General features: G+C 38.3%; 1 protein-coding gene across 3 annotated transcripts in view; it reads left to right on the forward strand.

Annotated features, from left to right (window-relative positions):
* Positions 1-23,737, forward strand: part of kcnip4 (Kv channel interacting protein 4) — a 140,038-nt gene that overhangs the window by 67,960 nt on the left and 48,341 nt on the right. Inside the window, exon 1 of one of the 3 annotated variants that reach the window (XM_017414310.3) lies at positions 19,180-19,509. The exons of the other annotated variants lie outside the window; for them this stretch is intronic. Within the exon in view, the coding sequence (XP_017269799.1) occupies positions 19,452-19,509 (58 nt within the window). The 5' untranslated portion in view covers positions 19,180-19,451. Of the gene's footprint in view, positions 1-19,179; positions 19,510-23,737 lie in introns of those variants that run through there. 3 annotated transcript variants of the gene reach the window in all.

The following is a 23,737-nucleotide window of genomic DNA, read 5'->3' on the forward strand; positions in this document are numbered from 1 at the left end:
CAGCGAGACATATCCCGGGACTGGACTCTCCTTCACCCAGTCGAGGAAATTGTATCAATTGCGTTGAGAAACCAGCTGATCAGATCCATATTCCTTAAATTTTTGGAAAATATGTAAAAAGAGGCTTCGAAAAAGGAAAGACGGGGGGGGGCACCAGGAGACAGAGAGACAGAGAGAAAAGAAACACGTCCGCCTTCCACCAGGAGCAGAAAAAAAAAAAAAAGAGAGAGTGAGTTTGTTTGCCTGCATCCTTGTGCCTGCTGTGAAGTTTCTCTGAAAATAAATGTATTAACACATGGGTGTTGTACCTCTGTAATGAATGAATGCTAAACAGCACTCACTACAATTTGATGTGACCTCACATAAAACTGCACCGAGGCTCGTAAACCTGCACAGCGGGTTACTCTAATTGACTCCTGCAGACAGTGTTACAGAAATTAACTGCATAATTATAGAGAAACTTTCTGTTTTCCAACATTGTACTGATTTTTTTTTTTAAAGCTGAGAACCATAAAAAGCCTTCCTCTGAGCAAGGATGGTGACTGGTTGGGGGAAATGAATCCCTCCCTGGGATGACATGCTGGAATGAATTCACCTGCTGTATTTGTCATATGCAGTCGGTGGGTGGAAGCACAGGAAGAAAACAGTGGAAAAGAGCTCTGTGTTGGTGTGTGTGCGCATGTGTGTGTGCATGTGTTTGTATTTTGCATTTATCAAAATGGGCATACTACATAATTCCAAGACTGCATCAGCTTGTTATGAATTAGTGCATAGGAGTTTGGTGAGGGGGGAAAAAAGGCAAAGTTGACTTCATACATAAGTTATTTGACAACATGTTTTGTTGAAGAGACACAAAATGATTATCTTTCAAAATCTTTTTGTACTCGTTCTGCATCTTTGTTTTAATTGTAAAATTGAGTTGTTTTGTTTTTCTCTGTCATTTAGTTGTCACTTGTTGTTTGTGCTCCATCTCATACATTTGTCGCTGTAGTTCAATGAAATATCACTGGAGTCTCAAAAACCAAGTAGAACATACACAGGAATTGTTTACAATTTTAAAAAAATAGCTTATTTATTAATCACCTGCTGCCAAAAAACACAGTATAATATAATTGGCTACAGTTCTTTTTCTCTCTTTTTCTCTTTCCAACAGTTCTTTCTCTGCATATTCTTGAGATCTTTTTTATCTCCCCAGAAAAACAGCTGGTTAGCTTGGGATTAGACTGACTGAATACTGAATCACAATTTAGTGAGTGGCATGAATATATTTGACAGCCTCAGTTGGGAGCAGCAACAAAAACATTGAAAAAATAAGGACATTTAAACAAATGTTTCTTTCAAAAATAATGAAATGTATAATACGTAATTTTGCAATTGCTGAAACTGCAAGTCAAGTTTTTGCTTTGGATTGGAAAAAAAAAGGCTTATTGACTGGGACTTAACCAAAGAGGCAGCAAGCTTGACTTCCCAATAAAAAAGTCTTTGTACTTCTTTCAAACTGAAATCCTTTTTAACTCCAAGAAAATACTTGTAACTAAACAACCAAGCCTAAGTGAAGCTAACGTTCCTTGAAGGAATGCAGATTGTCTATTGTCTTGCATGCCAAGCTTTTAAACTGAGGTCTTGTACAATCTTAATGCTTGGAGAATGATTTGTGGATGACTCCCAGCTATGACAACACCAAATTGTAGCTGTAAAATTGGCAGACTTACAGCTATGTTTTGTGTTAATGTTAATTAGCTGTGGCGGCCACCTTGACTTGATTTGACTCCAAAGGTTAGTCAGTTATAGATGAACATACATTCAACAATTACCTTCTAGGAGTTTCTTTTAAACCTGTTCATTGGTTCATGAGATTTTTACTAACAGACAGTTCCTCACACACACATACAGACATATCTTTCATGGCAGCAGGCAATAAAAACGAAATAAAAAAACCCTCCTCTGACCCGTTACTATTTATCACTGCTTTCAAATCAAAGTTTCTCTCTCTTGTGGTTCTGGAGCCTGTGGCCCCGTGCTCAGAAAGCCTGCTTGACTACCAAACTGGCATTTCTTGTCACATTTTTAAATTGGCTTCTCTACATCCTCACTCGCAACTACATATGGACTATCAATGAGTCATGACCTGATCACTTGGAGACAAACCGAACACTAAAGATCACATAAGCAGTCACACCTGCCATCATCAATACAGTAACGACTCTACCATTTATCGCCTGCCCTGAGGGAAGAGCTCAGTGTTTTACTTGATACTAAACTGGAATATTTCAGGAAGCAATAAGCCCACAGTCAGGGTTTACCATGACATGCATAATTCAGACCAACATACATGCCAGTTAATATGCAAATTTTATGACCAGAAATTCAGCCGTTATGTTTGGTACTTAGAACTTAGATGGTTCAGATTCAATCTTAACAGGGTAAATGGCCATTTGCTAAAGTGATGTTTGAAAGTGGGTTTGGGGAGCTTCTAAGTTTGAGGAAAAATGCTGAATGTAACAGCATATGAGAAAAACGATTTGCAGTTTTGATAATCATGTGTTTAATTATAGATTTATCCCTCAGTTATGCATGACTTAATTTGTATTGCCTGCTCACATGCTGTCGGGTGGGTAATTTACTGGATCTGCTTTCACTGAGTTTTTATTTTGCAACTAAATCAAACTTGGAAAAGGAAAGGAATCTGATTTAGTGTATGATGAATTTAATTTTTTTTAATTTTATCTCTACCACTACATTTTACTTATCTCCCACTGTCAAAAAGCAGATACGGGTGATAATGTAATGACCTGCATCTGTGTATGTGTTTGTCTGTCAGTAAAATGTCTCATGAACGAGCTGACAAATTTTATTGAAACTCTTGATGTAATTATTGAATGCAGATCTAAAACTGAATGACTTTTGGTGATATGCATTTCTTCATTCATTTTATTTTAACTGCTTTGTTATATCATTCCAATTTTTTTTTTAAAATTTTTTATTTTGTTGTACATCGTCCTACTTTTCATCGTCTTGTTCTGCCTTTCATTAATGGAGCACTGTCTATTTGTAAAGACATTTGTTTGTAAAATAATAGGTAAATTGACGTAAATAATAATTGATTTCCTAAGGAAAACTAAATTGTTGCAGATTAATAATTTTAAAAGATAAAAGATAGATCAGTCATTTGAAAGGAGTCTACTCAGAAAATCATTGTATGACTTTATAAATATTGGTTGCAGTGTCCTCTTGTGTTGAAGAAGTCTCTGATTAAAGGTTCTCTGAGAGTATTTCAGTGTATTTATACTTTGTAAAAGTTGTGCAGTCTTGTCCCATATGTTGATCGGCTTGTACAACATTCTTCTTTGTACTATCAGCTCTTTGTTCTGCAGGGCATTCCTCAGCAAAGGAGCAAACTTTTTTTTTTATCAGTTTGTTCAGGGTTTATTTGAGTCACAAGGTCTGATTCTGCTGTGCCAGCAGACAACTGCAAAGAAAACTGCCCTCTCCACCACAGACTTAGAAAAGACACACACATGTGGCACACACTGCTGCAAAAATGAAGTACTATTCTATTTATCTAGGTGGATGTTCAGATATCTTTAGACCTCCTCCAGCTCTTCTGCTAAGATGGCAATAATCTTTAGCTTAATATTACAAGAATTCCACACAGCTACTAGGGTTGTGCAAGTTAATTGTAAAGCCACAGGCGTCAATTTCACTCACCTTATTTGAAGAGAAAAGCCATCTTGCAGTGATCAGTAACTGATTGGTTTTTTTTGTTATATTCCTTTTGATAATCTTGTAATGAGTAACAGGGAGATGAAGGAGCAACAGTGAACATTAAAGATGAAATAATCTTCACTGTTGGTGCAGAGTAAAGTCAGTTTTTAACAGGGCTGTGATTAGTCCTGGAAGTCAGAGAATCGAGGAGAAACTGTTACTCTCAGGCACATAACCCCTCACTCTCAAACTGTGGTCTCCTGGTCAGGTATTTATTAATAATTCAAGAGGTTGTGGTGGTAACTGCATGTTTTTTCTGGAGTTTTTCACATTGCAGTGTAGGCTGAGCTGCATTAAAAGCAATAGACAAATCAAAGAACATGATCCTCACAGGTGCTGCCTCTTTTGTTAAGATAAGAGCGGTGTCTCTGAATCAGGTGGAAAGTATCTTTCTGTAACCCCCAGGGCAGTAAGCAAGCTGCAGTGGGTCCTGACAGGTGCATTTTTACTTACTTAGGAAAGCCAGCAACAATCTACAGAGGCTTTTGTGATTTGAATGTTGAAGAAAAGAGTCTGTGTAACCAATGACTGCAGATCAGTGATTTTTTTTTTCTTTTTTTTGTACTAGAAAAGAGATGTTTGTTTATCTGGGGGCAGTGGAAAGTGACAAGCATTCTTCTAAGATGAATCAATAGAGAATTCATCTTTTTGGCTTCTGTTAGTCTGATCTTTCAAACATTTTCTTTTTGTCCACAAAGCTCCCCTTTTGGAGTTTTCTTTTCAGATTCTTTTGATTACCTCAAATGAATGTTTGAATTTTGTTTTGTTCTGTTAAAAATATGTAGAAAAACGAAGGAAGAGTTGCAAAAGTTAGGGCTTGTGGCGCTTGCATGGTTCGTTAGGGCTAGGTAATGGAGCTTTCAAGTTTTATAGACGCACTAATACTTCAAACGGTGAGCATCCACGAGTCCCTCTAACAAGCCTTTCAGACTAAATGACCCCACTAAAGTCCATGGTCCTCACGAGCGTGGCTGGGTCACGGCAAATTTGGAAAACCTCAATCAGTGTGAAAACAGTCATGATGCTGCAGCGTTCTCAGTAATCACAAAATAGTTTTTCCTTGATATTTCCTGCATCCCTGAGAGGCTCTTCTGCTTTCTCTCCACACTTGTCAAACTCCAGTTCTTGAGGGCCTCCTGCATGTTTTAGATGTGTTCTTGCTTTAAAAACACCTGGTTTAAATGAATAACTCGTGGACGTGCTTCTGGAGAACTTTATGATTTAGTGAGGAGGTAGTTAAACTATTTGAATCTAAACTATTTGTGTGTTGGAGCAGAAAAACCTTAAACTTTCAGGACAGGGGCCCTTGAGGCCTGGAGTTCGACCGTGTCGAGATCACAGTCGTAGCCTTGGCTTTAGGCCAGCATGGCGAGTCTTCATCATGTTGATGCCAATAAAACAAACAAAGACCATTAAAATGGCAAATGTTTATGTAGCGGTTTCCTTTTGTTCATCATGTGATTAAGAAGTCAGAGTTAACAAGAAATGTTGGAGATCAAAATAGTTTGATAGGCCTGATTTCAAGAACTGCACTAAAGAGTCAAATTCTGACAGTTTTTCTTGCACAGACATTCATAAAACAGTCTATAGGGTGGTGGTGCATAGTTCTTCTCTGACCAGTGACATAATAGGATTTTAATTAAAGAAAAACTATTTCCTGCTTCCTGCCTAGGAAATGTAGCATCTTAAGTGTCTCTAAAGCTAATCCTTGATCGTAATGAGATAAAATACATTTGAAAAAACAAAAGTAGCAGAAGTTTATTAAAGGCAGCAGTTTATCTTGTAAACTTGTTTTCAGTTTGATCACGTTTCAGGTTTAAGTTGCAGCCAAATTAATTTGATTTTTCACTGTTAGAGGGGAAAAAAAGATCCAATTATATGCCAGCTAATTTTAGATTCAAACATCAAACTCTGAGCAATCGCTGAAGATGAAAAGACAGTTTTTGTGGCAGAAAAATGACCCAACAACCCTGACGTTAAAATGGTATGAACAGACTTCAGCAGTGTGCACAAATTTAACTAAACATCTTACAGAATTGGACAACTTCAGGGGGAAAACAGCAGAAATTTCTTTCAAATAAACTTGAAATGAAGTGCAGTGCATTTGGTAAACAAATCTGTTTTGCCTCGGAATGTTAAGAGACTTCAACAGCGTTTATAAACTTTTTTTTTTGTTCATAAATGCATTTTTAAATGTATTTCTTTTAACTGAATATTTGAGGCATACTTTAGGCAGGCTTGTAGCTGATGCATATTGACTAACTTCTAACTTTATATAAATGATGGGGTAAACTGCAAAACCAGTAGACAGAAAAATGCAGCAAAGTTTGGTAATTTAAAGAAAGAAGCGCGTAAGACACGCTCCAATATCCCTTTTCAATCTGCAAGGATTAATGACCAAAGACTGTTGGCTTGAATTCAGCTTTTAAATTAGATAGAGAACGCATCTTTGCAAGAAATGCTCCACTAATCTCATTTTGCTCTGCTGCTATTCACATTTTTTGTCTTCCTACAGTCCATCAAAATAAGACTGATAATAACCAAGTAAATCGACTGTTTCCCAAGATCGTAATTTTTCTCAGGCCCTAAAAGTCAGATTAAAGATGGGTGAACATGATGAAATTCATGCTGATACATAATCTGGCCTTAAGGGGAAACATAAGAGGGGATCCTGATACTCAAGTATCACCGGAGGCGTTGGCAAAAACAGCGTTTGGTTACGAGCTGCAGGTCTGTGAAAGAAGATGGTTTCCATCATGTCTCACCATTAACACAATTTGTTTTTTTATATATATATTAAAAAAGGGTTTTCCCTTTACTCTGTTTACGAACGGAGAGCTGAGCGTGTTGTTGATGGCGACAGCACGGCGGCAGTGTTCGCACCATTTACACGGTTTGTGTTTCACCTGTCACTGCTGGTGAGAAGCTGTCATCAGAGGCAGCTGAATAGATTTTAGATGAGACTGTGGCCCGAGGCAGCTGATGAATATGTCATTCATGCAGCTTCATGTGACCCAAGGACTCCTCAAGGTTGTCCATCCAAGGATGCCCAATTTGCCTTTTTTCTCCTGGTTTTATGAGCCTGTCTTTAAATTATGTTAATAGTAAATTAATAAATATGGTAATCCACAAAAAGGTCCCGCTCAGAAAAAAAAACAAGAATGATTGGCTATCTTTTCTTTATGCTGAGTAATTTCATGCTGGACTGAAGGGGCTCTGCTGTATCACACGGTCAACAAATATAATTTTTTACATTTCACCTCTGATCAAAGATGATTCTTCCATTTTCAGTTATGAAAAAAAACATGTACACATGAAGCAGATAATAGGCAAAAAAAAGTTTAAGATGAAACTTGCATTTTTTGCTTGAGAATGTACAATCCCAATTCTGAAACAGTCGGGACTTTCTGTAAAGTGTAAACATGAACAGAATGCAATAATTTGAAGATCTCCAAAACCCATATCCAATTCACAGTTGAGCATGGTAAAGATCAAATGCTTAAAATAAGAATTTGTATCTTTATTATTTTAAGAAATCCATATGGGAAAGCTGAAGATACCTCTGTGCAAAGGACAAGGCTGAGAGTTAGCATTGGTTGCCAGTGATCTTTGGGCCCTCAGGCGGCACTGCATTAAAACGTATTGTTCTTTTTTCAGCCATCTTAACTGACTGTTTTGTTGTTGTTGTTGTTTTTACCTACATTGACAGTTTAGAAGAGCTTTTTGTGTTTATAGGACATGTCAGGGTTGACTGAGCTGCTTCTCTTTCACTGATCTGTTCTCACAATAATAGTTCCCATGGCTCAAATAGTACAACACAAGAAAATCCTCCCAAAACAAAACAGAACCAAAAAACGGATTTATAAAGTTTACTACTGTAAGGCAGCCACAGGGTACTACTGATGAGTGCTGGTTAAGTCATGCATTTGCCGCTTTCCACTTTGTACTCCCACCTCATCATATTTTTTTTTTTTTTACTGGAGTCACACTGACTGCTGACATCTAGTGTACAGGCTTTCCTATCTCAAGATTTGACTGGATATTTAAGATTATTTTTAAGATTACTTTTTTGTTGAATATGTATATGTAGTGTAATTTTCCATTTGCACTGTTGCCTCACAGCAGAAAGTTTTCAGATCTATGGTCCCCTCTTGATCCTTCCAGTGTGGAGTTCACATTCTCCCTGCGCATACATGGGTCCAGGTACTACAGGTGGCTTCTTTTTGTGCTCACAAAAATATGAATGTGTAGTGATGAAAGCTGCAAAATTACAAACTGACAGAAGAACAAATAAACCTGGAACCCTAAAAGCCAGTATGTCTATCCAAAGGGTTGTAGAACTAATGAAACAAGTACACAACCAGCAAAGAGCCGTTTATGGCGACTGATTCATTATAACATCTAAACCAGTCGTGTGTAATTAATGTGACATGTTATAAAGATTCAAATACTGAATTTCTTTAAAATAAAACATAAAAATCTGCTGTCTTGTTTTTCTCGCTTTCATTGTTACCCAGTTGAGCGCAGGTGCCATTAAAAAGTCTCATTACAAATTCAATATGAGCACCAACTACCACTGCTCGTTCCCCCATGTGTTTTTACAATGGAAATAAATCCCCCTCCCCACACCTCTGCACTGAGAGAGATGTGTGACTTAAACAGAGGGGTTGATTGAACTGTGCATTTTTAATATTATGTTTCAGAGCTCAGGATAAATTCCCTTTTGGTGGACTGAACTGCTCTCTCGTGATTCGAAGCGTAACATAATTGGATGAGATAATGTGTGAAACAGTAACGTACAGTACACAATATTACTAAAATGAGGCGGAGTGAGGAGCGGAGCGTTTATTGCTGCTGGGGTTTTGGCTCGCACCAGTTCAAAGGAGCATTAAATCATGTTTTTCATTTAGCGTCCGGGTTGCTTATTTTGCAATATTTTTTTGTCCCCAAATAAATGCAGCAATCACTTCTGCCGCTTGCAGCACGGAAGGTTCTTATTGGGTTCATCTTCACATCTCAGCATGAGCACAGCTTTTTATTTGGAGATGAATCTGTTGTGAGAACGTTGCTCATCGCGCTGCTGCACAGCAATATTCACAACATTAAGAGAAGGCGAAGGGCTTCGGATAGAGAAAGCAAAAACACGAAATTTGGTTTCCTTGTGTCCATCTGTGCAGAGCTTTCAATTGTTGCTGCTCAGTCATGATCAGAATTTTGGCACCGCTGTTGAACTGAAGTTATTTTGGATGTATTGATCAGTTTCTGATGTCACGTTCAGCTGAGTAATCTTTAACAGTTGGATAGATGTTAGCAGCTGCGTATCAAAGTGTAATTAATGAACGTGACAAAGTTCAGGCCTTAAGGTAAAGTGAGACTTCGTTGATGACAGATCACGTCAGGCAGGTGCAATTGAGCCTCACGTCTAACAGGAAGTGTTTGGCACGTGCCCATGTTGGACACAACCACCGGTGTAGTGTGTGTCCTGTCTGAAGTCAGATTGCAAGACTGAGGAATTATTTATCATCCTCCGCTATAAAAGACAGGAGATAAAGATGCTCTTTTCTCTGTATGATAGCAACAACTCTCATAAAGCACTGGATGGATTTTAATGAAACTCTGAAAGTAATCCTCGGATGTACGGATCTACCACTGATTAACTTTTGGAGTTAACCTGATTCAGCATGGCTGCCATACCTAATTTCACTCAGCAAGCACAAAAATGACCAGAACTCTAGCAATTTTACAGATACTGAGCTAAAATTTAATGTGGTAGTAGCTCAGTTTTCCCCAACACATGCTTCGAACACCAACAGTGCCACATTTTTGTTTAAAACTTTGGCATGCAAAGTGCCAGGTTACCTAGCACATTCAACAATAAACCATGGTACTGTTTTATTTCTAAATATTATGTAGGAGACCTACACTTCATGTTTAACTAAGGGCTTATAATGAAGTGTTTTGTCCTGGTATTTTCAGAACTTTATATATTTTTTGTAAGACAACTTAGAATGTTTGTTAATAAAGGAGGTGTACTGGATTCTTTTGCAGACAAAATCTTTGGAGCTGTTTATTATAAGACAAAGAGAGAAGAACCACCTGCTAACTGGTGCAACCTTGGGGAAAAAATACTTGCTAAAAATGTTGTACTTGAAGCATCAGTAAAAAATTTCAATTCAGACTGAAATAATAAAAAAAAAAATCATGTGGAATTTACAAATTGGCCAGAAAACTGGAATCAGTGCAGCTGAGCTCAGACAGGTACATAACTTAAAAAAAAAAAAAAAAAATGACTGGTTTGGATCCATTGAACAGTAAAAGTGTCTGAGATGTTCTGCTTGGCCCGACGTGTGGAAATACAGCTTTCTTTTTTTTTTTTTTGGACCACATTTGTCTGTGGCTGATGCCAGGTGAATTCAGAGCTCCCCATGCGACCTGATGCCCACTGACTCAGACCATCTGGGCAGGTTGCACAACCCAGACCAACATCAACAACATATATTACAGAGGTCTGAGGAAGAAAGCAGTCACTTCACACACGGACGAGCAGTAGACAGCAGAATGATGGTTGTGCTGCACTGTAGACATAAAATAAAGTGCTGAGCGTGCATATTCAGACATTTTTATTGTTGCATTTCTGGGGTTGTGTGTGTGTGTCCCAAGTCACTCCTCACACAGTATTTGACCATAACTGTACAGTAAAGCATATAGAAATCCCTCCATTTATTCTGGTTTATATACTGTATGTAAAGACAACATCTGCACCTAAATGTGTTTTTTTTTTTAAATTACTGTGAATATCTTTACCAATCGGTCCCTCTTTAGAACAAAATCCTATATTGTTTGCAGCATAGTGCCCGAAATAAATACTTTCCAAATTGTAACAGGATAGACTAATGTGGGTTTTGGTTATACAGTTGTTAGTTTTCCTCATGTTTATGAAGTCTTATTGCAAAACACAAGTTCTTATTTTTTATTTACTAATATATTTGAGCAAAGTACTCAGTTCCTGTATTTCAAGCCAGCATTTTCTCATTTTGTCCAATCTTTTCTGAAGTGCAGTTTATTATGAACATTTAGTATCTTACCTGTTGTAGATATCTCTTTCAACAATCTCAATCTCATCTGCACAGGAAGGATTTTTGTGAATATACAAGTTTATAATTTCAGCCACAAAAGAGTATTTTAGGAACCCCAAAATACTATTTTTTTAAAAACAGAGTGAAAAACTCTTGAAATGCATCCCAACCAAAACAAAGGCTTTGAAAACAACAATGTCATAACCCCTCCTCTTATCTAACTAACATCTCTATGGCGTCTTCATTTCCTTGTTTACTTTTTGATCCCAGCCTGCATGCTCTATGTGAATGCTTCATGCCTCGTTTCCTGTTTTTGGTGTATTATCACACCAATGCTGCAGCACCACATATAGGCCTGGCATAGTTTCTACAATATTTTGGGTAACTTTCTGTTTCTGTGTTGGTTAAGGAACAGCGCTCTGTTTACAAAGATAGTTTTAGAAACAACAAATAAATAGATTGTTTTGGAAAAACTTAAGTTTTTTTGGATGGACAAGGCCTTAAAGTCTTTCTCCTCACAGAGGTCCTTCAAAAAGTTATCAATAACAGGTCAGATACTAATAATTCATAACTTTCCCATAAAACCCCACTTCAACAAAACTGTCTATTTAATTTCACAGCTATGGATAAGAGTAGCTTATTGTCTGCCATTTATGTCTTTCGTATTTGTTTTCTTAATTAAAAAAAGAAAAGTTGCTGGTTTGTTGGTAGGTTGAGGACATATTTTTGGAAAGTTCTGACAGCTGCTGAGTCTCTGGGGCCATCAAACAAACCGGGTCATCGTGGTCTGCCGTGTTTGTTTGGATTCTCATCCTCAGCTGACAGAATTCTGATGCATCTTACAAAAGGATTTATAGTTTGTTTTGAAATGAGCCATGACACCCTGCAGTGCACGTTTGGCTCTTTTACGTCATGGAAATATCTGCTCTCTGTTATTTACATTGTTCCTTTTTTTGTCAAGAGCTTCTAATCTTTGTTATAAAATCTAAGCCGTGTATGATGTGTGCCGGGCCGAAGGTTGACTGGAGTTTATCTAAATAAATCGGGGAAATGTTGTCATAGCATGTATGCTTTTAGAGAGATAACATCAAATTGTTGGAAAATGAAGAAGAAAGCTTTAGTTCTTTCTGGTACTGTTTGTATGTGGGAGTCAGAGGATTTATCTGATCCATTAATCTTTGAAGGCTAATAGCGCCCTCTGCTGTCTTTAACATAGATTGTTCAATTCTTTTCTTTCCTGTAGCAGAAATGGTTTGAACTGTGGTACTGATGTAAAATAACAAAACATCAAAGTAGAATTATAATATTAGAGCTAATAAACCACTCTACTTTATATACATAAATATATATTTGTATAACCTTCCCAGATGTACAGTACAGGAGAAAATAAATGGGTCAAACTTTACCTGGAACAGCTGAATTAGACCCACGAGTCGTTCTTCGTTTTGTTTTGAAGACTTAAGGTCAGCGTTGAGGACTCGCCAAAAAAGTTTTAAAATACCAGACACACTTACTTTTACTGGATTTATCACCAGTACAGATGAAGCACAAGGACAGACAGTATACTGATGTTTTCAGGACAGAAAATGAAGTCAAATTTTTCTTTTTGTTAAAGGTGAAGCTGTAAAAAGAAAAAAAAACTGTAAAAGGTGCTTATTCAATTTTTTTGTTTTGTTTTTGATTTGACATTACCAGAAAATTCAACAAAAAGGCCTCAAACTCAAAGATAAATACGATTTTGCTGCCACTTAGTGGCCAACACGAGTATTTTAGGGATGTTACAATAATGATTTATTCTAAGATCCAACTTCAGTGCAACATTTTCTCATTTCTCAATTGTAAAGACAATCTTGTTAGAGGCTTTGTTGCTACTTGAATGCTTCTGTCACAATATTTAACACCTTTTTTTCTTAAGAAAGCACCTTATAAGGAGTATAGCAACTTATAGTAAAATATAACATCTTTCTATCATCCTTTGCATCCTTAACTATAGATATAACTACATGCATATAAATACTGAGTAGTAAAGTATGCGCCTTACATACATTTAAGTGCTGACATGAACAAATTTGATACCATATTCAAAATTGAGATAATTTTACATGGAAAACATTGATTTTTACAACAGCACCCAGTTTTTACCAAGATAAGATAAATGCTAATAACCAGTTGAACAAGGAGTGCAATTTTTTGCTTTATTTTCTGACCCTGAGCCATCTTATTTGAAAAAGTTTCCTCCTTTTGAAAAGAAGAAAATGAACGAGCAGCCTCATTTTGTGGAAAAAACATAAAATCTTCACAATATCAGAAAAACATGTTGCAATGACAATATCTGTTCTGATAAAGCCACGTTTTCTTTCCTTCCTGTTTTTTTTCTGTCATCAGCACCCTGATGTTGGCAGATATTCTGTCAGCTGTCATCCAAGTCAGCGGTGGACATTTAGGTGCCAAAAAAGTGGTTGATATTATTCAATATATCAAAGTGCCATAAAATTTGGGCTTGGAACTGTTACTCTAAAACCTTTATGTTTCTGCAGTATCTGTGCAAAGGCACAAATCCACTCCTGGAGGTAAATTTGAGAAAGATGTACATGTACTGCTTTGCCTCCTGAATTAATGTAGCTTTTGCCACGTTTGCTTTTTAAGACATTGTTCAATTTCTCTATTCGCTTGTTTCTGTTCAGGATTGTGAGAAGGCAGGGACTTGTCGCCCTGCACCAGTCGTCAGTCCACAATAGGGCCGCATAAAGACAAATAACTATTCGTGCTCACCTAGAGTAGCCAGTTGGTAGAGGTTTGCTAGATTTGCTGGTGGTTCTCAAACTTTACTCAAGACTAAACTGAAAAGAGTCAAATTGAACAGTAATTGAAGGATCTTTTTAAAGAAGTCTATAAGTCTATAAATCTAAGTAAATTGGGATGTCAAAGAAAAACATGTAGTCTAGATTGTGTTACATTTTGTCTCTTTGGATGTTCTTTTTCAAACTGAAGGACAATCAAACCACTGCATCAGCCTCTGAACGTCGATCATCAGTGCTTCAGTTTGTGGTCAGAAAAGCCTTTTTACTGCGAGGCCCCTTTATAAAGTTGGCAGTTGCAAAGATGTTAAACTTGTTTCTAGTTTTTCAAACCAGCTGTGAGAGATTTTGATCTTCTTAAGACATTAAACTAGCAGCGATTAAAGACTGCGTCCAGCCCTGGGTTAAAAGAGCTAAAACCTCCCTTTAATGTTCCTCGAGCCTCCTGTTGCGGCCCGAGCCCAGAGCTCAACATGTCTTATTCATCACTTTCATCATGCCTTGAACTGCTGCTCGCGCTGCAGCTTTGGCTCAAGCGCATTTCCATTTTCCTTTTTGCGCACAGTTCAAAAGACAGTGGGGGCAACTTCCCACCTATGGCTCGCCATTCTGTGGGTGACTCACAAAGAGCAACAGACTAACAGGATGTGTTTTAATGAAGTGCTGTATATAGCGTCAGATTGCATGAAGGACAGAGGGGAAAGGCAAAAACGCATAATCTATCTACACCTTTTCAGCTTTTCTACTATAATGGATTTCTGTAGAAACAAACCTGCTTGCATATTTTTTTATTTAATAAACAAGTCAGCTTTTATCTTTACAAAGATGTAATAGACAGACTCTATTAAATCTAGATTTAATCTCCACTGCTCTGCTGATTGAGTCACATCATGCACATCCATGAAATGATAAGAATTGGATAATCTTCACATCCCTAATAGATTTTTTTTTTTTTTTTTGTGGAAAACTAAGAAGTTTACGTGATGTGCTGGACACTTGTCCTTGAAAAGGCCAGTCTGATCTAATGAGGCGTGATGGTTGTCTGTGTGTCCTCTAAAATTCATTGTGATCCTAATTATGAACCATATTCAGGCTTCCCATTTGATTCTTTCACTCAAACCCCCAAACAGTTAATCAAATTGTTTTCGGCTTGTAAAGTGGTATAGTGTACGCCTCGGCGTGTGTGGAGACGATTTACCCGAGAGACGTTTGATTAAAACGTCCTAATTTCTAGAGAGTCTAATTTAATGAAAAGTCATTAGTGCTCCAACATAATTAAGCCACCCTTTGAAAAGCAATGCTCAGCTGATTTGGACCGATCTTCAAACGGGGCCCTGCGACTTGAGGGTTTGTGTTATGTAGATTTTAATTGTGTAGCATGGGTTTACTTAATCTTCATTACACTGAGAAATCTGGAAAAAGAAAATGTAGGAGGAGTTTTCTTTCTTGTGGCTGTGTGGGTTTGCTCGGGGTTCTCAGATTTCCTTCCACCATCCACAAACATTCATGTTCGCTTAATTGGCGACTCTAAATTGACTGTGGGCTTGAGTGTTCCCGCTTGTCTGTCTCCATTATCCCTGCTGTCCTGGTTAAAGTATCTCTTGCCTCTCACGCTACGAATGCTGGGACGTGTTTTATTATCACGTCAGAATCTTAATTAACTGACAAACGTTGTGCAGCGACAAGTCCGCAATATTCAAAGCACAACATTTATTTCCTGCCTCTAACAAAGCTAGGCGCTAGTTGTTTTGTTTGTATTCAATTCAGTTTAGAATATAGAAATGTAATCAGGGCAGTGATGGGCTGGAGGAATCAATGAGGTGTTGGTAGTATAGAAATCGCTTTTCTTTGACAAACTCTACAAATTTAAGAAAATATAATCCAGTGTTAAAGATGGAATGTTCAGATTATTATTTTTTTTAGTCTCTGAGATTAATTTGAGTCACTTTAGGCTCCCTTAACATTCCTGAGTTTAGCATGGTGGTGTGTTAGTTGTAGGCCTTGTGTCGTGTGTACCAAAAATGCATTTAGAAAGGGTTTGAGACAAGTTCCTGATGCCTGCAATGACTAAAACAGGTTGTATTACACCTGTTTTTCCTCAAAAATGTACCCAGTGAGATGAATTTGTTCAGGTGCTCTACGAAACGTTGCTCTTCATACATTTTTCGGACAGAAGTTTGCTTTCATCTCCCATAACTGTACAGCAGAGTCAGTCTTATATTTCCACCTAAGCTACTTCTCCTCGATTCTGCACTCGTCTCATTCCACCATATTTGTTTACCCTCAGGTCAGTTATGACTCAAGCTTCCATGTGGTTTTTGGCAGATTGGTTTGTTTACATTGAGTGCATACTTGTATTTCAGAATGGCATTTCAATACATCTGGAAAACCCTTGGAGTAATATCTTTATATAATCGATGATATAATTCAGGATAATCCTTTTTATGTTTGATTCTATAGTTTGCAGTGAGCACCTTTAATTAAGCACCTTTAATCAAATTGGGAAATTCAGTTAAAGTGGAAGAATTTGTATCTTTATTTTTCCTGCCAGCATCTAAATGTAAGAAACAGCTACTTTATTCATGTAGCTGTTCAGCCAATAAAACCAACGCAATATTTTACACATTCAAACATGGAAATCACAGATGAATGTCAGGATGGAGCATCATTACATCCATACCTCATTTCAGTGAAATCTTAATTAAAGGGTTTGAGTGTAAACAAGGTTTTTAACGTAACTTTAGTGACACGAAACAGACTCCTCGCGCTCGTGGGCCAGCTTGCACAGCGTGATGACTCAGCGTTGATCGGCGCATTTTATTATGGGATGGTACATTTCTGGCGACTATATTGGGACTTGAGCATAACTGGTTGCATTGGAATATGAAACTAACATAAAGCAAATGATTGATGGCTGTTACTTTACTGTTAAACTAAATTCAATCCCAATACATTTAAAGCTCTCAAAAGTGGTGCTTTAAAATGACACAACAAGAGTATTATTTATTAAATAAATTAACAGTTTAGGGATGTTGGTTTTAAACCTAACCGACCGGGACACTATGGGTTACGTTTGACACCTCATTGTTGGCGTGCTCTCAGCAGCCGCACCGATCAATTAAGACATTGGTCAACGGGGGAAAATGAATTTCAACGTGTGCCCATAAAATCAAGAAGTAAATTCAGACAAATAAGTTGACGCAATTTGTTTATTTACATCAAAATAATGCTTAGGTGTTGTGTGTCACAAATTTGATGGGGTTTGGTGTCCCCCTTTTCAGAAAAAATCTCAAAAAAGTAAAATTCTAAGATAATTAAGCCATCCAGGTTAGCACAGTTATTTAATCAGTGTTTATAGATGCAATCTTTTTGTTTTTTTTTACCCTCTTCATAGAGATGTGTTTTTACTGACCAATAATTTTGACTGTGTCTAAAGGTGACCCTTCTGTTTTAGTAAAAGTTTGAATGCGAGTGCTATCTCGAAATAAGCCCAAAAGAAATTCCCTTTGCTTCCCTTTGCTGTTCGGAAAACCTTGATTTTTCCGTTTAAACATAAATCCTGTTTACAGAGCCTTTCCCAACTTGGTCGATGACAGCTGCTTGTTTCAGTGTGACCGTACCCTCCGTAACACAGCGACCTCCCGCCGCTCTGACTGCGGCTAACAGGAAGCAGGCTAATGGAGTGGGGGCAAATTGGTGCTTGATTGCGGTGGTTGTTTTTTTTTCCAATTCTGAATTGGACTGCCGTCATGTAGTTTATGAATTGAGCGGTGCGTGGGTCTCTTTGGGGAGCGGAAGTATTTTTCCCGTTGTGTTTTCTTCTTTTGAGGAGGCATAGCAGGAGAGTGTCTGTGTGCCATTTTTTTCCCCCCTTCAATCTCAGCTGATGGTGGTAAATAAGTTGCGGGCTTCATCTTAACTCTGACCTTTTGGCCCTCCTCTATAATCCCAAGGATCTATGTGAAAGTCAGCCCTGGTTTGCTGAATAAGCAGCTGCAGGATCAGCTCTGGATGTGTGGCGCCTTGGGAAATAACTTTTTGACATGAAGGCAGGAGATTGGCTTTAAAAAGACTTAATTAGTATTCCACCCGAATCCTTTGTTTCTTCCCTGAATTTAAGGTTTTGGGGTTTTTCAAAGGATCTCTCCTGTCCTGTCATTCATGACTGACAACATTTCCACTGTAAATTACAGGCCTTGGATTTACTCACAGAATACATGTCACCCACCACCTTTCAAGCCAGAGTTTTAAAACTAAAATAATCTTGTTTGGAGAGATGAGAGTTACAGCCATGTTGATCAAACCTTGAAAATACCATTATTCAATGCAATCTCAGTGACTAAAGAGATCTTACATGATCTGTTAGTGTTTGGGTTATGTGACAGGGGGGACTTATAGCTACTACCACACTAAATTTTAGCTCAATATCTATAACATTTACAAAGTTATAGACGTCGTTTTGTGTGTTTAAGGTCATCTGGCTGTAGCAGCAAGCTTGAACTGGATTGACTCCAAATGGTAATCTGTTGAGGCACATTCAATTATTACTTTTTTAAGAGTTTCATTCAAATCATTCATCTGGTTCTTGATGTGTTTTGCTAACAGAGAGGGTTGACTCCAATGGTAATGCTAGTTTTAAGCAAAGATCTCATGTAATACAGCTGCTCATGGATTGGGGAAGACTCTAAGCTACAATCAACCCAAATTTTAGCTCTGCATCCGTAAAACTGACAGAATTGGAATCATTTTTGTGTTTGCTGAAGTTGACTAGCTGTGGTGGCCATTTTGAGTCACGTTGATTCCAAAAGTTATTCAGTTGCAGATGCACATTCAATGATTAATTCCTGGAAGTTTCATTAACATCCATCCAGTGCTTCATGAGATATTTTGCTAACAGACACAAAACATTACCACTTATTTTTCACCTTTCACCAACAGGTAATAATTAGATGGATTTTCCTGCTTTTGAGATTAAATAACATTTGAGAGCATCACACTGTTTTAATTTCAGCTTTCAGCTTTCGAATTAAAGGCATGTCCCCCCCCCCCCCCCCCAGTAGTGGGTGGATTGAATAATGTGGAGAGCAGCTCCTTGCTCTGCCATTAATGCATTGATAAAACAGTTTGTCAGCATTAGCAGGCAGAAGAGAAGCTCACCGGTGATTGCCTGTACATAATTATTTAAATATTTACCCCAGCTGCTTCCGGTGTCGCCTCTTACAGCACACTCGGCGTCTTGGAAACGGGATTTCTCCTCAACGGGGAGACGTGTTAAAAGTAGCCAGAACGGAAAAGTGGTTATCTGCAGCATGAGCTCGAGTCGAGTCCCCCCACCCCCACCCCCCCACACACACATATTGAATAGTGGCAGTTCCACTCTCTCCACAGCGGCTTTCTCTCTCAGAGCCGCTCAATTATTCTGGAGACTCAACTGGTACAAAGTAGGTTCTGCAGAACAGAAATCAGCCAGCAGGCTCTCACTTCAGAGCAGGAAAACAGTGGAAGGGAGGGAGGGGGAGCGGGGCGCTGTGGAGTGCGAGCGTCAAAACTCAAAACTCAACAGAGGCGTGCACGTTTCCCTCCCACTCCTATCCCTCGATGCACAGCCCACCTTTCCAAGGTGAATATAAAGGAGGAATCTGGACTGTTGACGGGATTTTTCAGCCGAGGCTCGCAGCATCTCATTTTCTCTATTTTATTTTATTTTTTTTTATCATTGTTTTAACTGTCAAGCCGTCCAAGTGTGGGAGTGAAAGTGTGTGAGAACTAGCAGGACTCGTACATCTCTAAGTGAGAAAGTCTGGAGGGTATCATGGGAGCTTTAATGGTCATCTTTTCCCTTCAGCCAAAACAAAGACGCAAGACGACAGGTAGGCACAGAGATATTATTTAACAGGAGGCATTTGTTTCAAACGATCAGCTAGTTTCTAAAACAATCCGGGTTATTATCCGTTTTCTGTTTTACAGCAAGGTCTTTCTTTGCAACAATCTGTATGTGTGTGTACGTAAAATAGTTAAAAACACAGAAAGTTTGCTATTAATCTTTTCTCTGTAATCCCAATTTAATTCCTGTTCCAACATCAGCAGAGCATGAAATTGACTTGAAATTGGCTACATTCGGTAAACATTTCACACTGAACTCCACAAACTTACCTGACTTTTTCCATTTGCTTGTCCTTAATTTGATTTCACAGTGAGAGCACACACACACACACAGACGCACACAAGAATACAGACACACGCACACCAGATTGACTCAGTGCCAGTGCAGTTGGATGAGCTTACATTACATCTCCGTCTCCCTGCAATAATGTTCAGATCAGCATCAACGTCACCGTGTGACACCGTAACAAAAGACACGGAGGTCCGGTTTTTATTAAAGGACAATAAAATATTTAGCGGGCAGCCAGCAGACAATAACTGCCAGAGGTTATATTTAGTAGTGAGGTGGGAAAGACAGAATAGATGACACCTAAAGGACCGTAAGTCGTATATCATTCGGCTGTTTTGTTGGAGAGCAGGAGAGGAAAATGAATGAGGGACTCTTTAAAACTCTGGTTAGCAATAGATCACGGAGCAGGCGTGCAGTGTAAGCACATTTCATGGAGACCCAGAAAGGAGAACATGGGACACAGATGTAAAGAACTGAGCTGGGCTTCATGTGTAAAACATAAGACAGTGAAGCTACAAATGGGTCTGAATCAGGTGCTAGAAACAAACCAGTACAGAGAGTTTGTTGGTGAATGACCAGAAAACGCTGCTGCTGCACATCAAGCTATTCCAGCACGATAAACTGTGTTTACAGTCAATGATTTGTGAAGGGGTTCCTGAGCTCATGCAGTGATGCTCATAACGGATTCAGACCTGCTTTTGATGCAGCGCTGCCTGAGAGCCTGGAGATCACAAGCATCCAATTTTGACTTTCAGCCTTGTCCTTTGAGCTCAGAGATTTCTCCAGATTCTTCAAATCTTTGATGATATTGTGAGCTGAAGATGATAGAATATTCAAAATGTTCCCTTTGTGTTTTTTGTTGAGGAACATTATTCTAATATTGTTCCATTCTTTTTATTTATTTATTTTTTCTTGCAGACTGGTAAACCTTTGCCCATATTTACTCTGAAATGCTCTTTTTATAACGAGTCCTCTTACTGACCTGTTGCCAATTACACTAACTAGTTGCTACTCCAGCTGTCTCCTATGTGTACCACTTACTTTAACAGCCTTTTGTTGCTCCTGTCCCAACCTTTTAGAGATGTGTTCCTGCCATCAAATTTAAAATGACCTTATTTTTCCAAACAATGATTCAAATTCCCTAATTGTAACATTTGATGTGTTTTACTATGTTCCATTGTGAGTAAAATATGGGTTTGAGCTTTACAAATCATTGCATTCTGTTTTTATTTACATTTTACACAACATCCCAACTGTTTTTTGGAACTGGGGTTGCACCATCATTGTTTAACACATGCATAAAAGAATGTTACGCCTTTTAATTTTTAATATGAAATTGTTGACCACTTTGCATGCGTTGGATGTTTTCACAATTTGCTGGATGTTGCCTTCGAAGCAATCATATTCAAAGAATGGTCACAAAACAGAAATTCAGCAAACCAAGGTGGAATTTTTTTATTCTTTATTTCTTTTCATATCCAATCACACATCGTCTCGTTGCATGTGAGGTATTATACACGAGAAGAATAAATAAAACGCTCGCTATGTGGAAGACCATAGATCTGCTCTGCTGCCCACTCTAATGCTTTCTATTCATGTTCCTAGCTGCATGTATCCTTGTTAAAAGGGATGATAGTCCAGCAAGCACCTATTCAAACTGTGGCCTTTTTAAACTCACCTGGTTCAGCTCTGAGTGCGCCCGCAGTGCACGAAATGTCCTAAAGATGAGGAGACAAGCTGGTGATGCAGTGGTGGAACGACGGGCTCGTCCTTGTGCTTTCTGTCATCTAAATGTCTCGCCCGTTCGTGTTGTTTGGAGCTGTTATGAGTTGAGTTTGTGTAGGAGTAAGGTAGGTACACTCTGCTTCCATTCGAGCAGCGGATGGAAGCAGAAAAGCACCAACTACTGTATGAGTCAGGCTGCCACACTGAAATTTGTCTGTCAGTCACAAGCAGTTGTCTGGTTGTATAATGATTGTTCCCAGTGCCTTGAAGTGAGATGTGCGCCGAGTTTTGTTTTCCTGTGCTAATTGATTTGTGGGAGCCAAGACAGGGACATGTGTAGAAATGTTTTCATGACATTATTTGAAGGTAGTATGTTATTTATCTCATCTTGTGGTAGCAAAGATTGATTTGGTCATGCTGATTTAATCATGCCTATGAAGTGATATATTGTGTTTTTTTTCTAAACTTAGAAAAGCTTGTTTTACCATTTTAACTAAAAACTGTTTTCAAACTCACAAACAAAAGGGTACTTCTTTAGACAGTTAAGCTGGTAGTTTATTTATATAACACCAATATACAGTAAAATATGTGCATCTAAGTCAGAATTAAATCCAGTTGCAGTCAATTTAATCCAATTATGATACAATCTAATCACAGACCATATTATGATATAGAAATGAGTAAAAAGGTTATCTGCATAAGGAAACCAGCAGATCACTTCATCCCAATCCTCCATCCTGAAACCTCTGACAGAACCAGCCTCAGGACTGGCAGCCATATTCCTTTTACCTGCTGGGGTTTGAGAGGACAGGAACTTTCTATAGGCTGAAAATTAAAGGTTAATGACCCTCTCTTTATTTTCAGTTTTTCTACATTAATTTGAGCTCAGCTTTAAAGAAACACATTTAATTATTGAGGTTATAGTTTTTTTCTCCCTCCATCTCAAAAAGATCTGTCTTTTTTATCAAAGGCAAATAATGACTGTAAAAACGGACCGTATGCCAAAGGCTCTTTGAATTTATCTCATTATTTTCCGTCCAACCCATCTGCCACCCGCAACACTTCTCACAGATCATCTCTTGTTCAGAGGAGCTCGGAGGATGATGCTACAGCGTGACAGAGATTTGAGAGATTGTTTAATATTCACATTTAGCGCTCAGCTCATTGCAGGTACAAGTCAAAGCGTTAACTACGAACCAATGAGACGAGCCCTACCGTCTCTGGAAAAGGCCTGGTGGTTCTGATGATTGGGTACGTGATGTTCAGAACTTAATTGGCTCTTTCTGAATAACTAAGCTGCTGTGGTCAGCAGCGCTGTTGGCCACTGAAGACCAATTTCCCACTTTCTTTTCTTAATCGCAGGCATACATTGGAGCTAGAAACTCGGCACATGGGTAAATCTATAAAGTTCCCCTGGAAATAATCCTAAAACAAAATTTTCCTCGCTTCCAACAGATGGAAAATGTAATTAATTTTATTAGGCCACACTGACCGTAAAAGACATAAAGAATCTTAATTTCCAAGTATGTCAGTGAACAGATGCTCCTCTTCCAAGAGGAACTACAGATGAGGGATGTCTGCAGCTTCCAGTTTTATTGCCCACTACCTGAAAGTGAAAGGCAGTGGGTGAGTTTGCTCGTGTCTGTGTATGCTTCTCTGTCTGTTAGCAAAGTATCTCATAAACCAGTGGACAGATTTTATTGGAACACTCAAAAAGTAATTAGTGGATGTACATCTACAACTGACTCACTTTTGGAATCAACCAGATTTAAGATGGCCACCAGAGCTAGTTGACTTTAGCAAGCACAAAAATGTCTAACTCTATCAGTTTTATGAATATCTAGTGTGGTAGTAGCTGAAAGTAATTCACAATACATTCCTCAAGCGCAGACGCATCAACTAAAGCAGCTAAAACTCTTCTTTTCAAAATAAAATTATTTCAGTCTAAAAGTATTACCTCCATTGAAAGCAGTGGGCAAATTTGGCTTTTTAATTTTGATTTAGTTTTTCTGACCAGCAATAAGTAATGTCAACCCTTTTTTTTTGTCTCTCATATTTTTGGTTGCTCTCTTCTATAAATTAACATTTAAACTGAAAAGAAAAGTCTTAGATTTAAGCAACGAGCTTGTTTTGGGTTTGTTTTGATGCGACACCCAGTGCAGAATTGAAACCACTTCATTGTCACGCATTAAAAGAGTTCC

The sequence above is a fragment of the Kryptolebias marmoratus genome, linkage group LG7 (assembly GCF_001649575.2).
Source record: "Kryptolebias marmoratus isolate JLee-2015 linkage group LG7, ASM164957v2, whole genome shotgun sequence".
NCBI classification, from domain to species: Eukaryota; Metazoa; Chordata; class Actinopteri; order Cyprinodontiformes; family Rivulidae; genus Kryptolebias; species Kryptolebias marmoratus.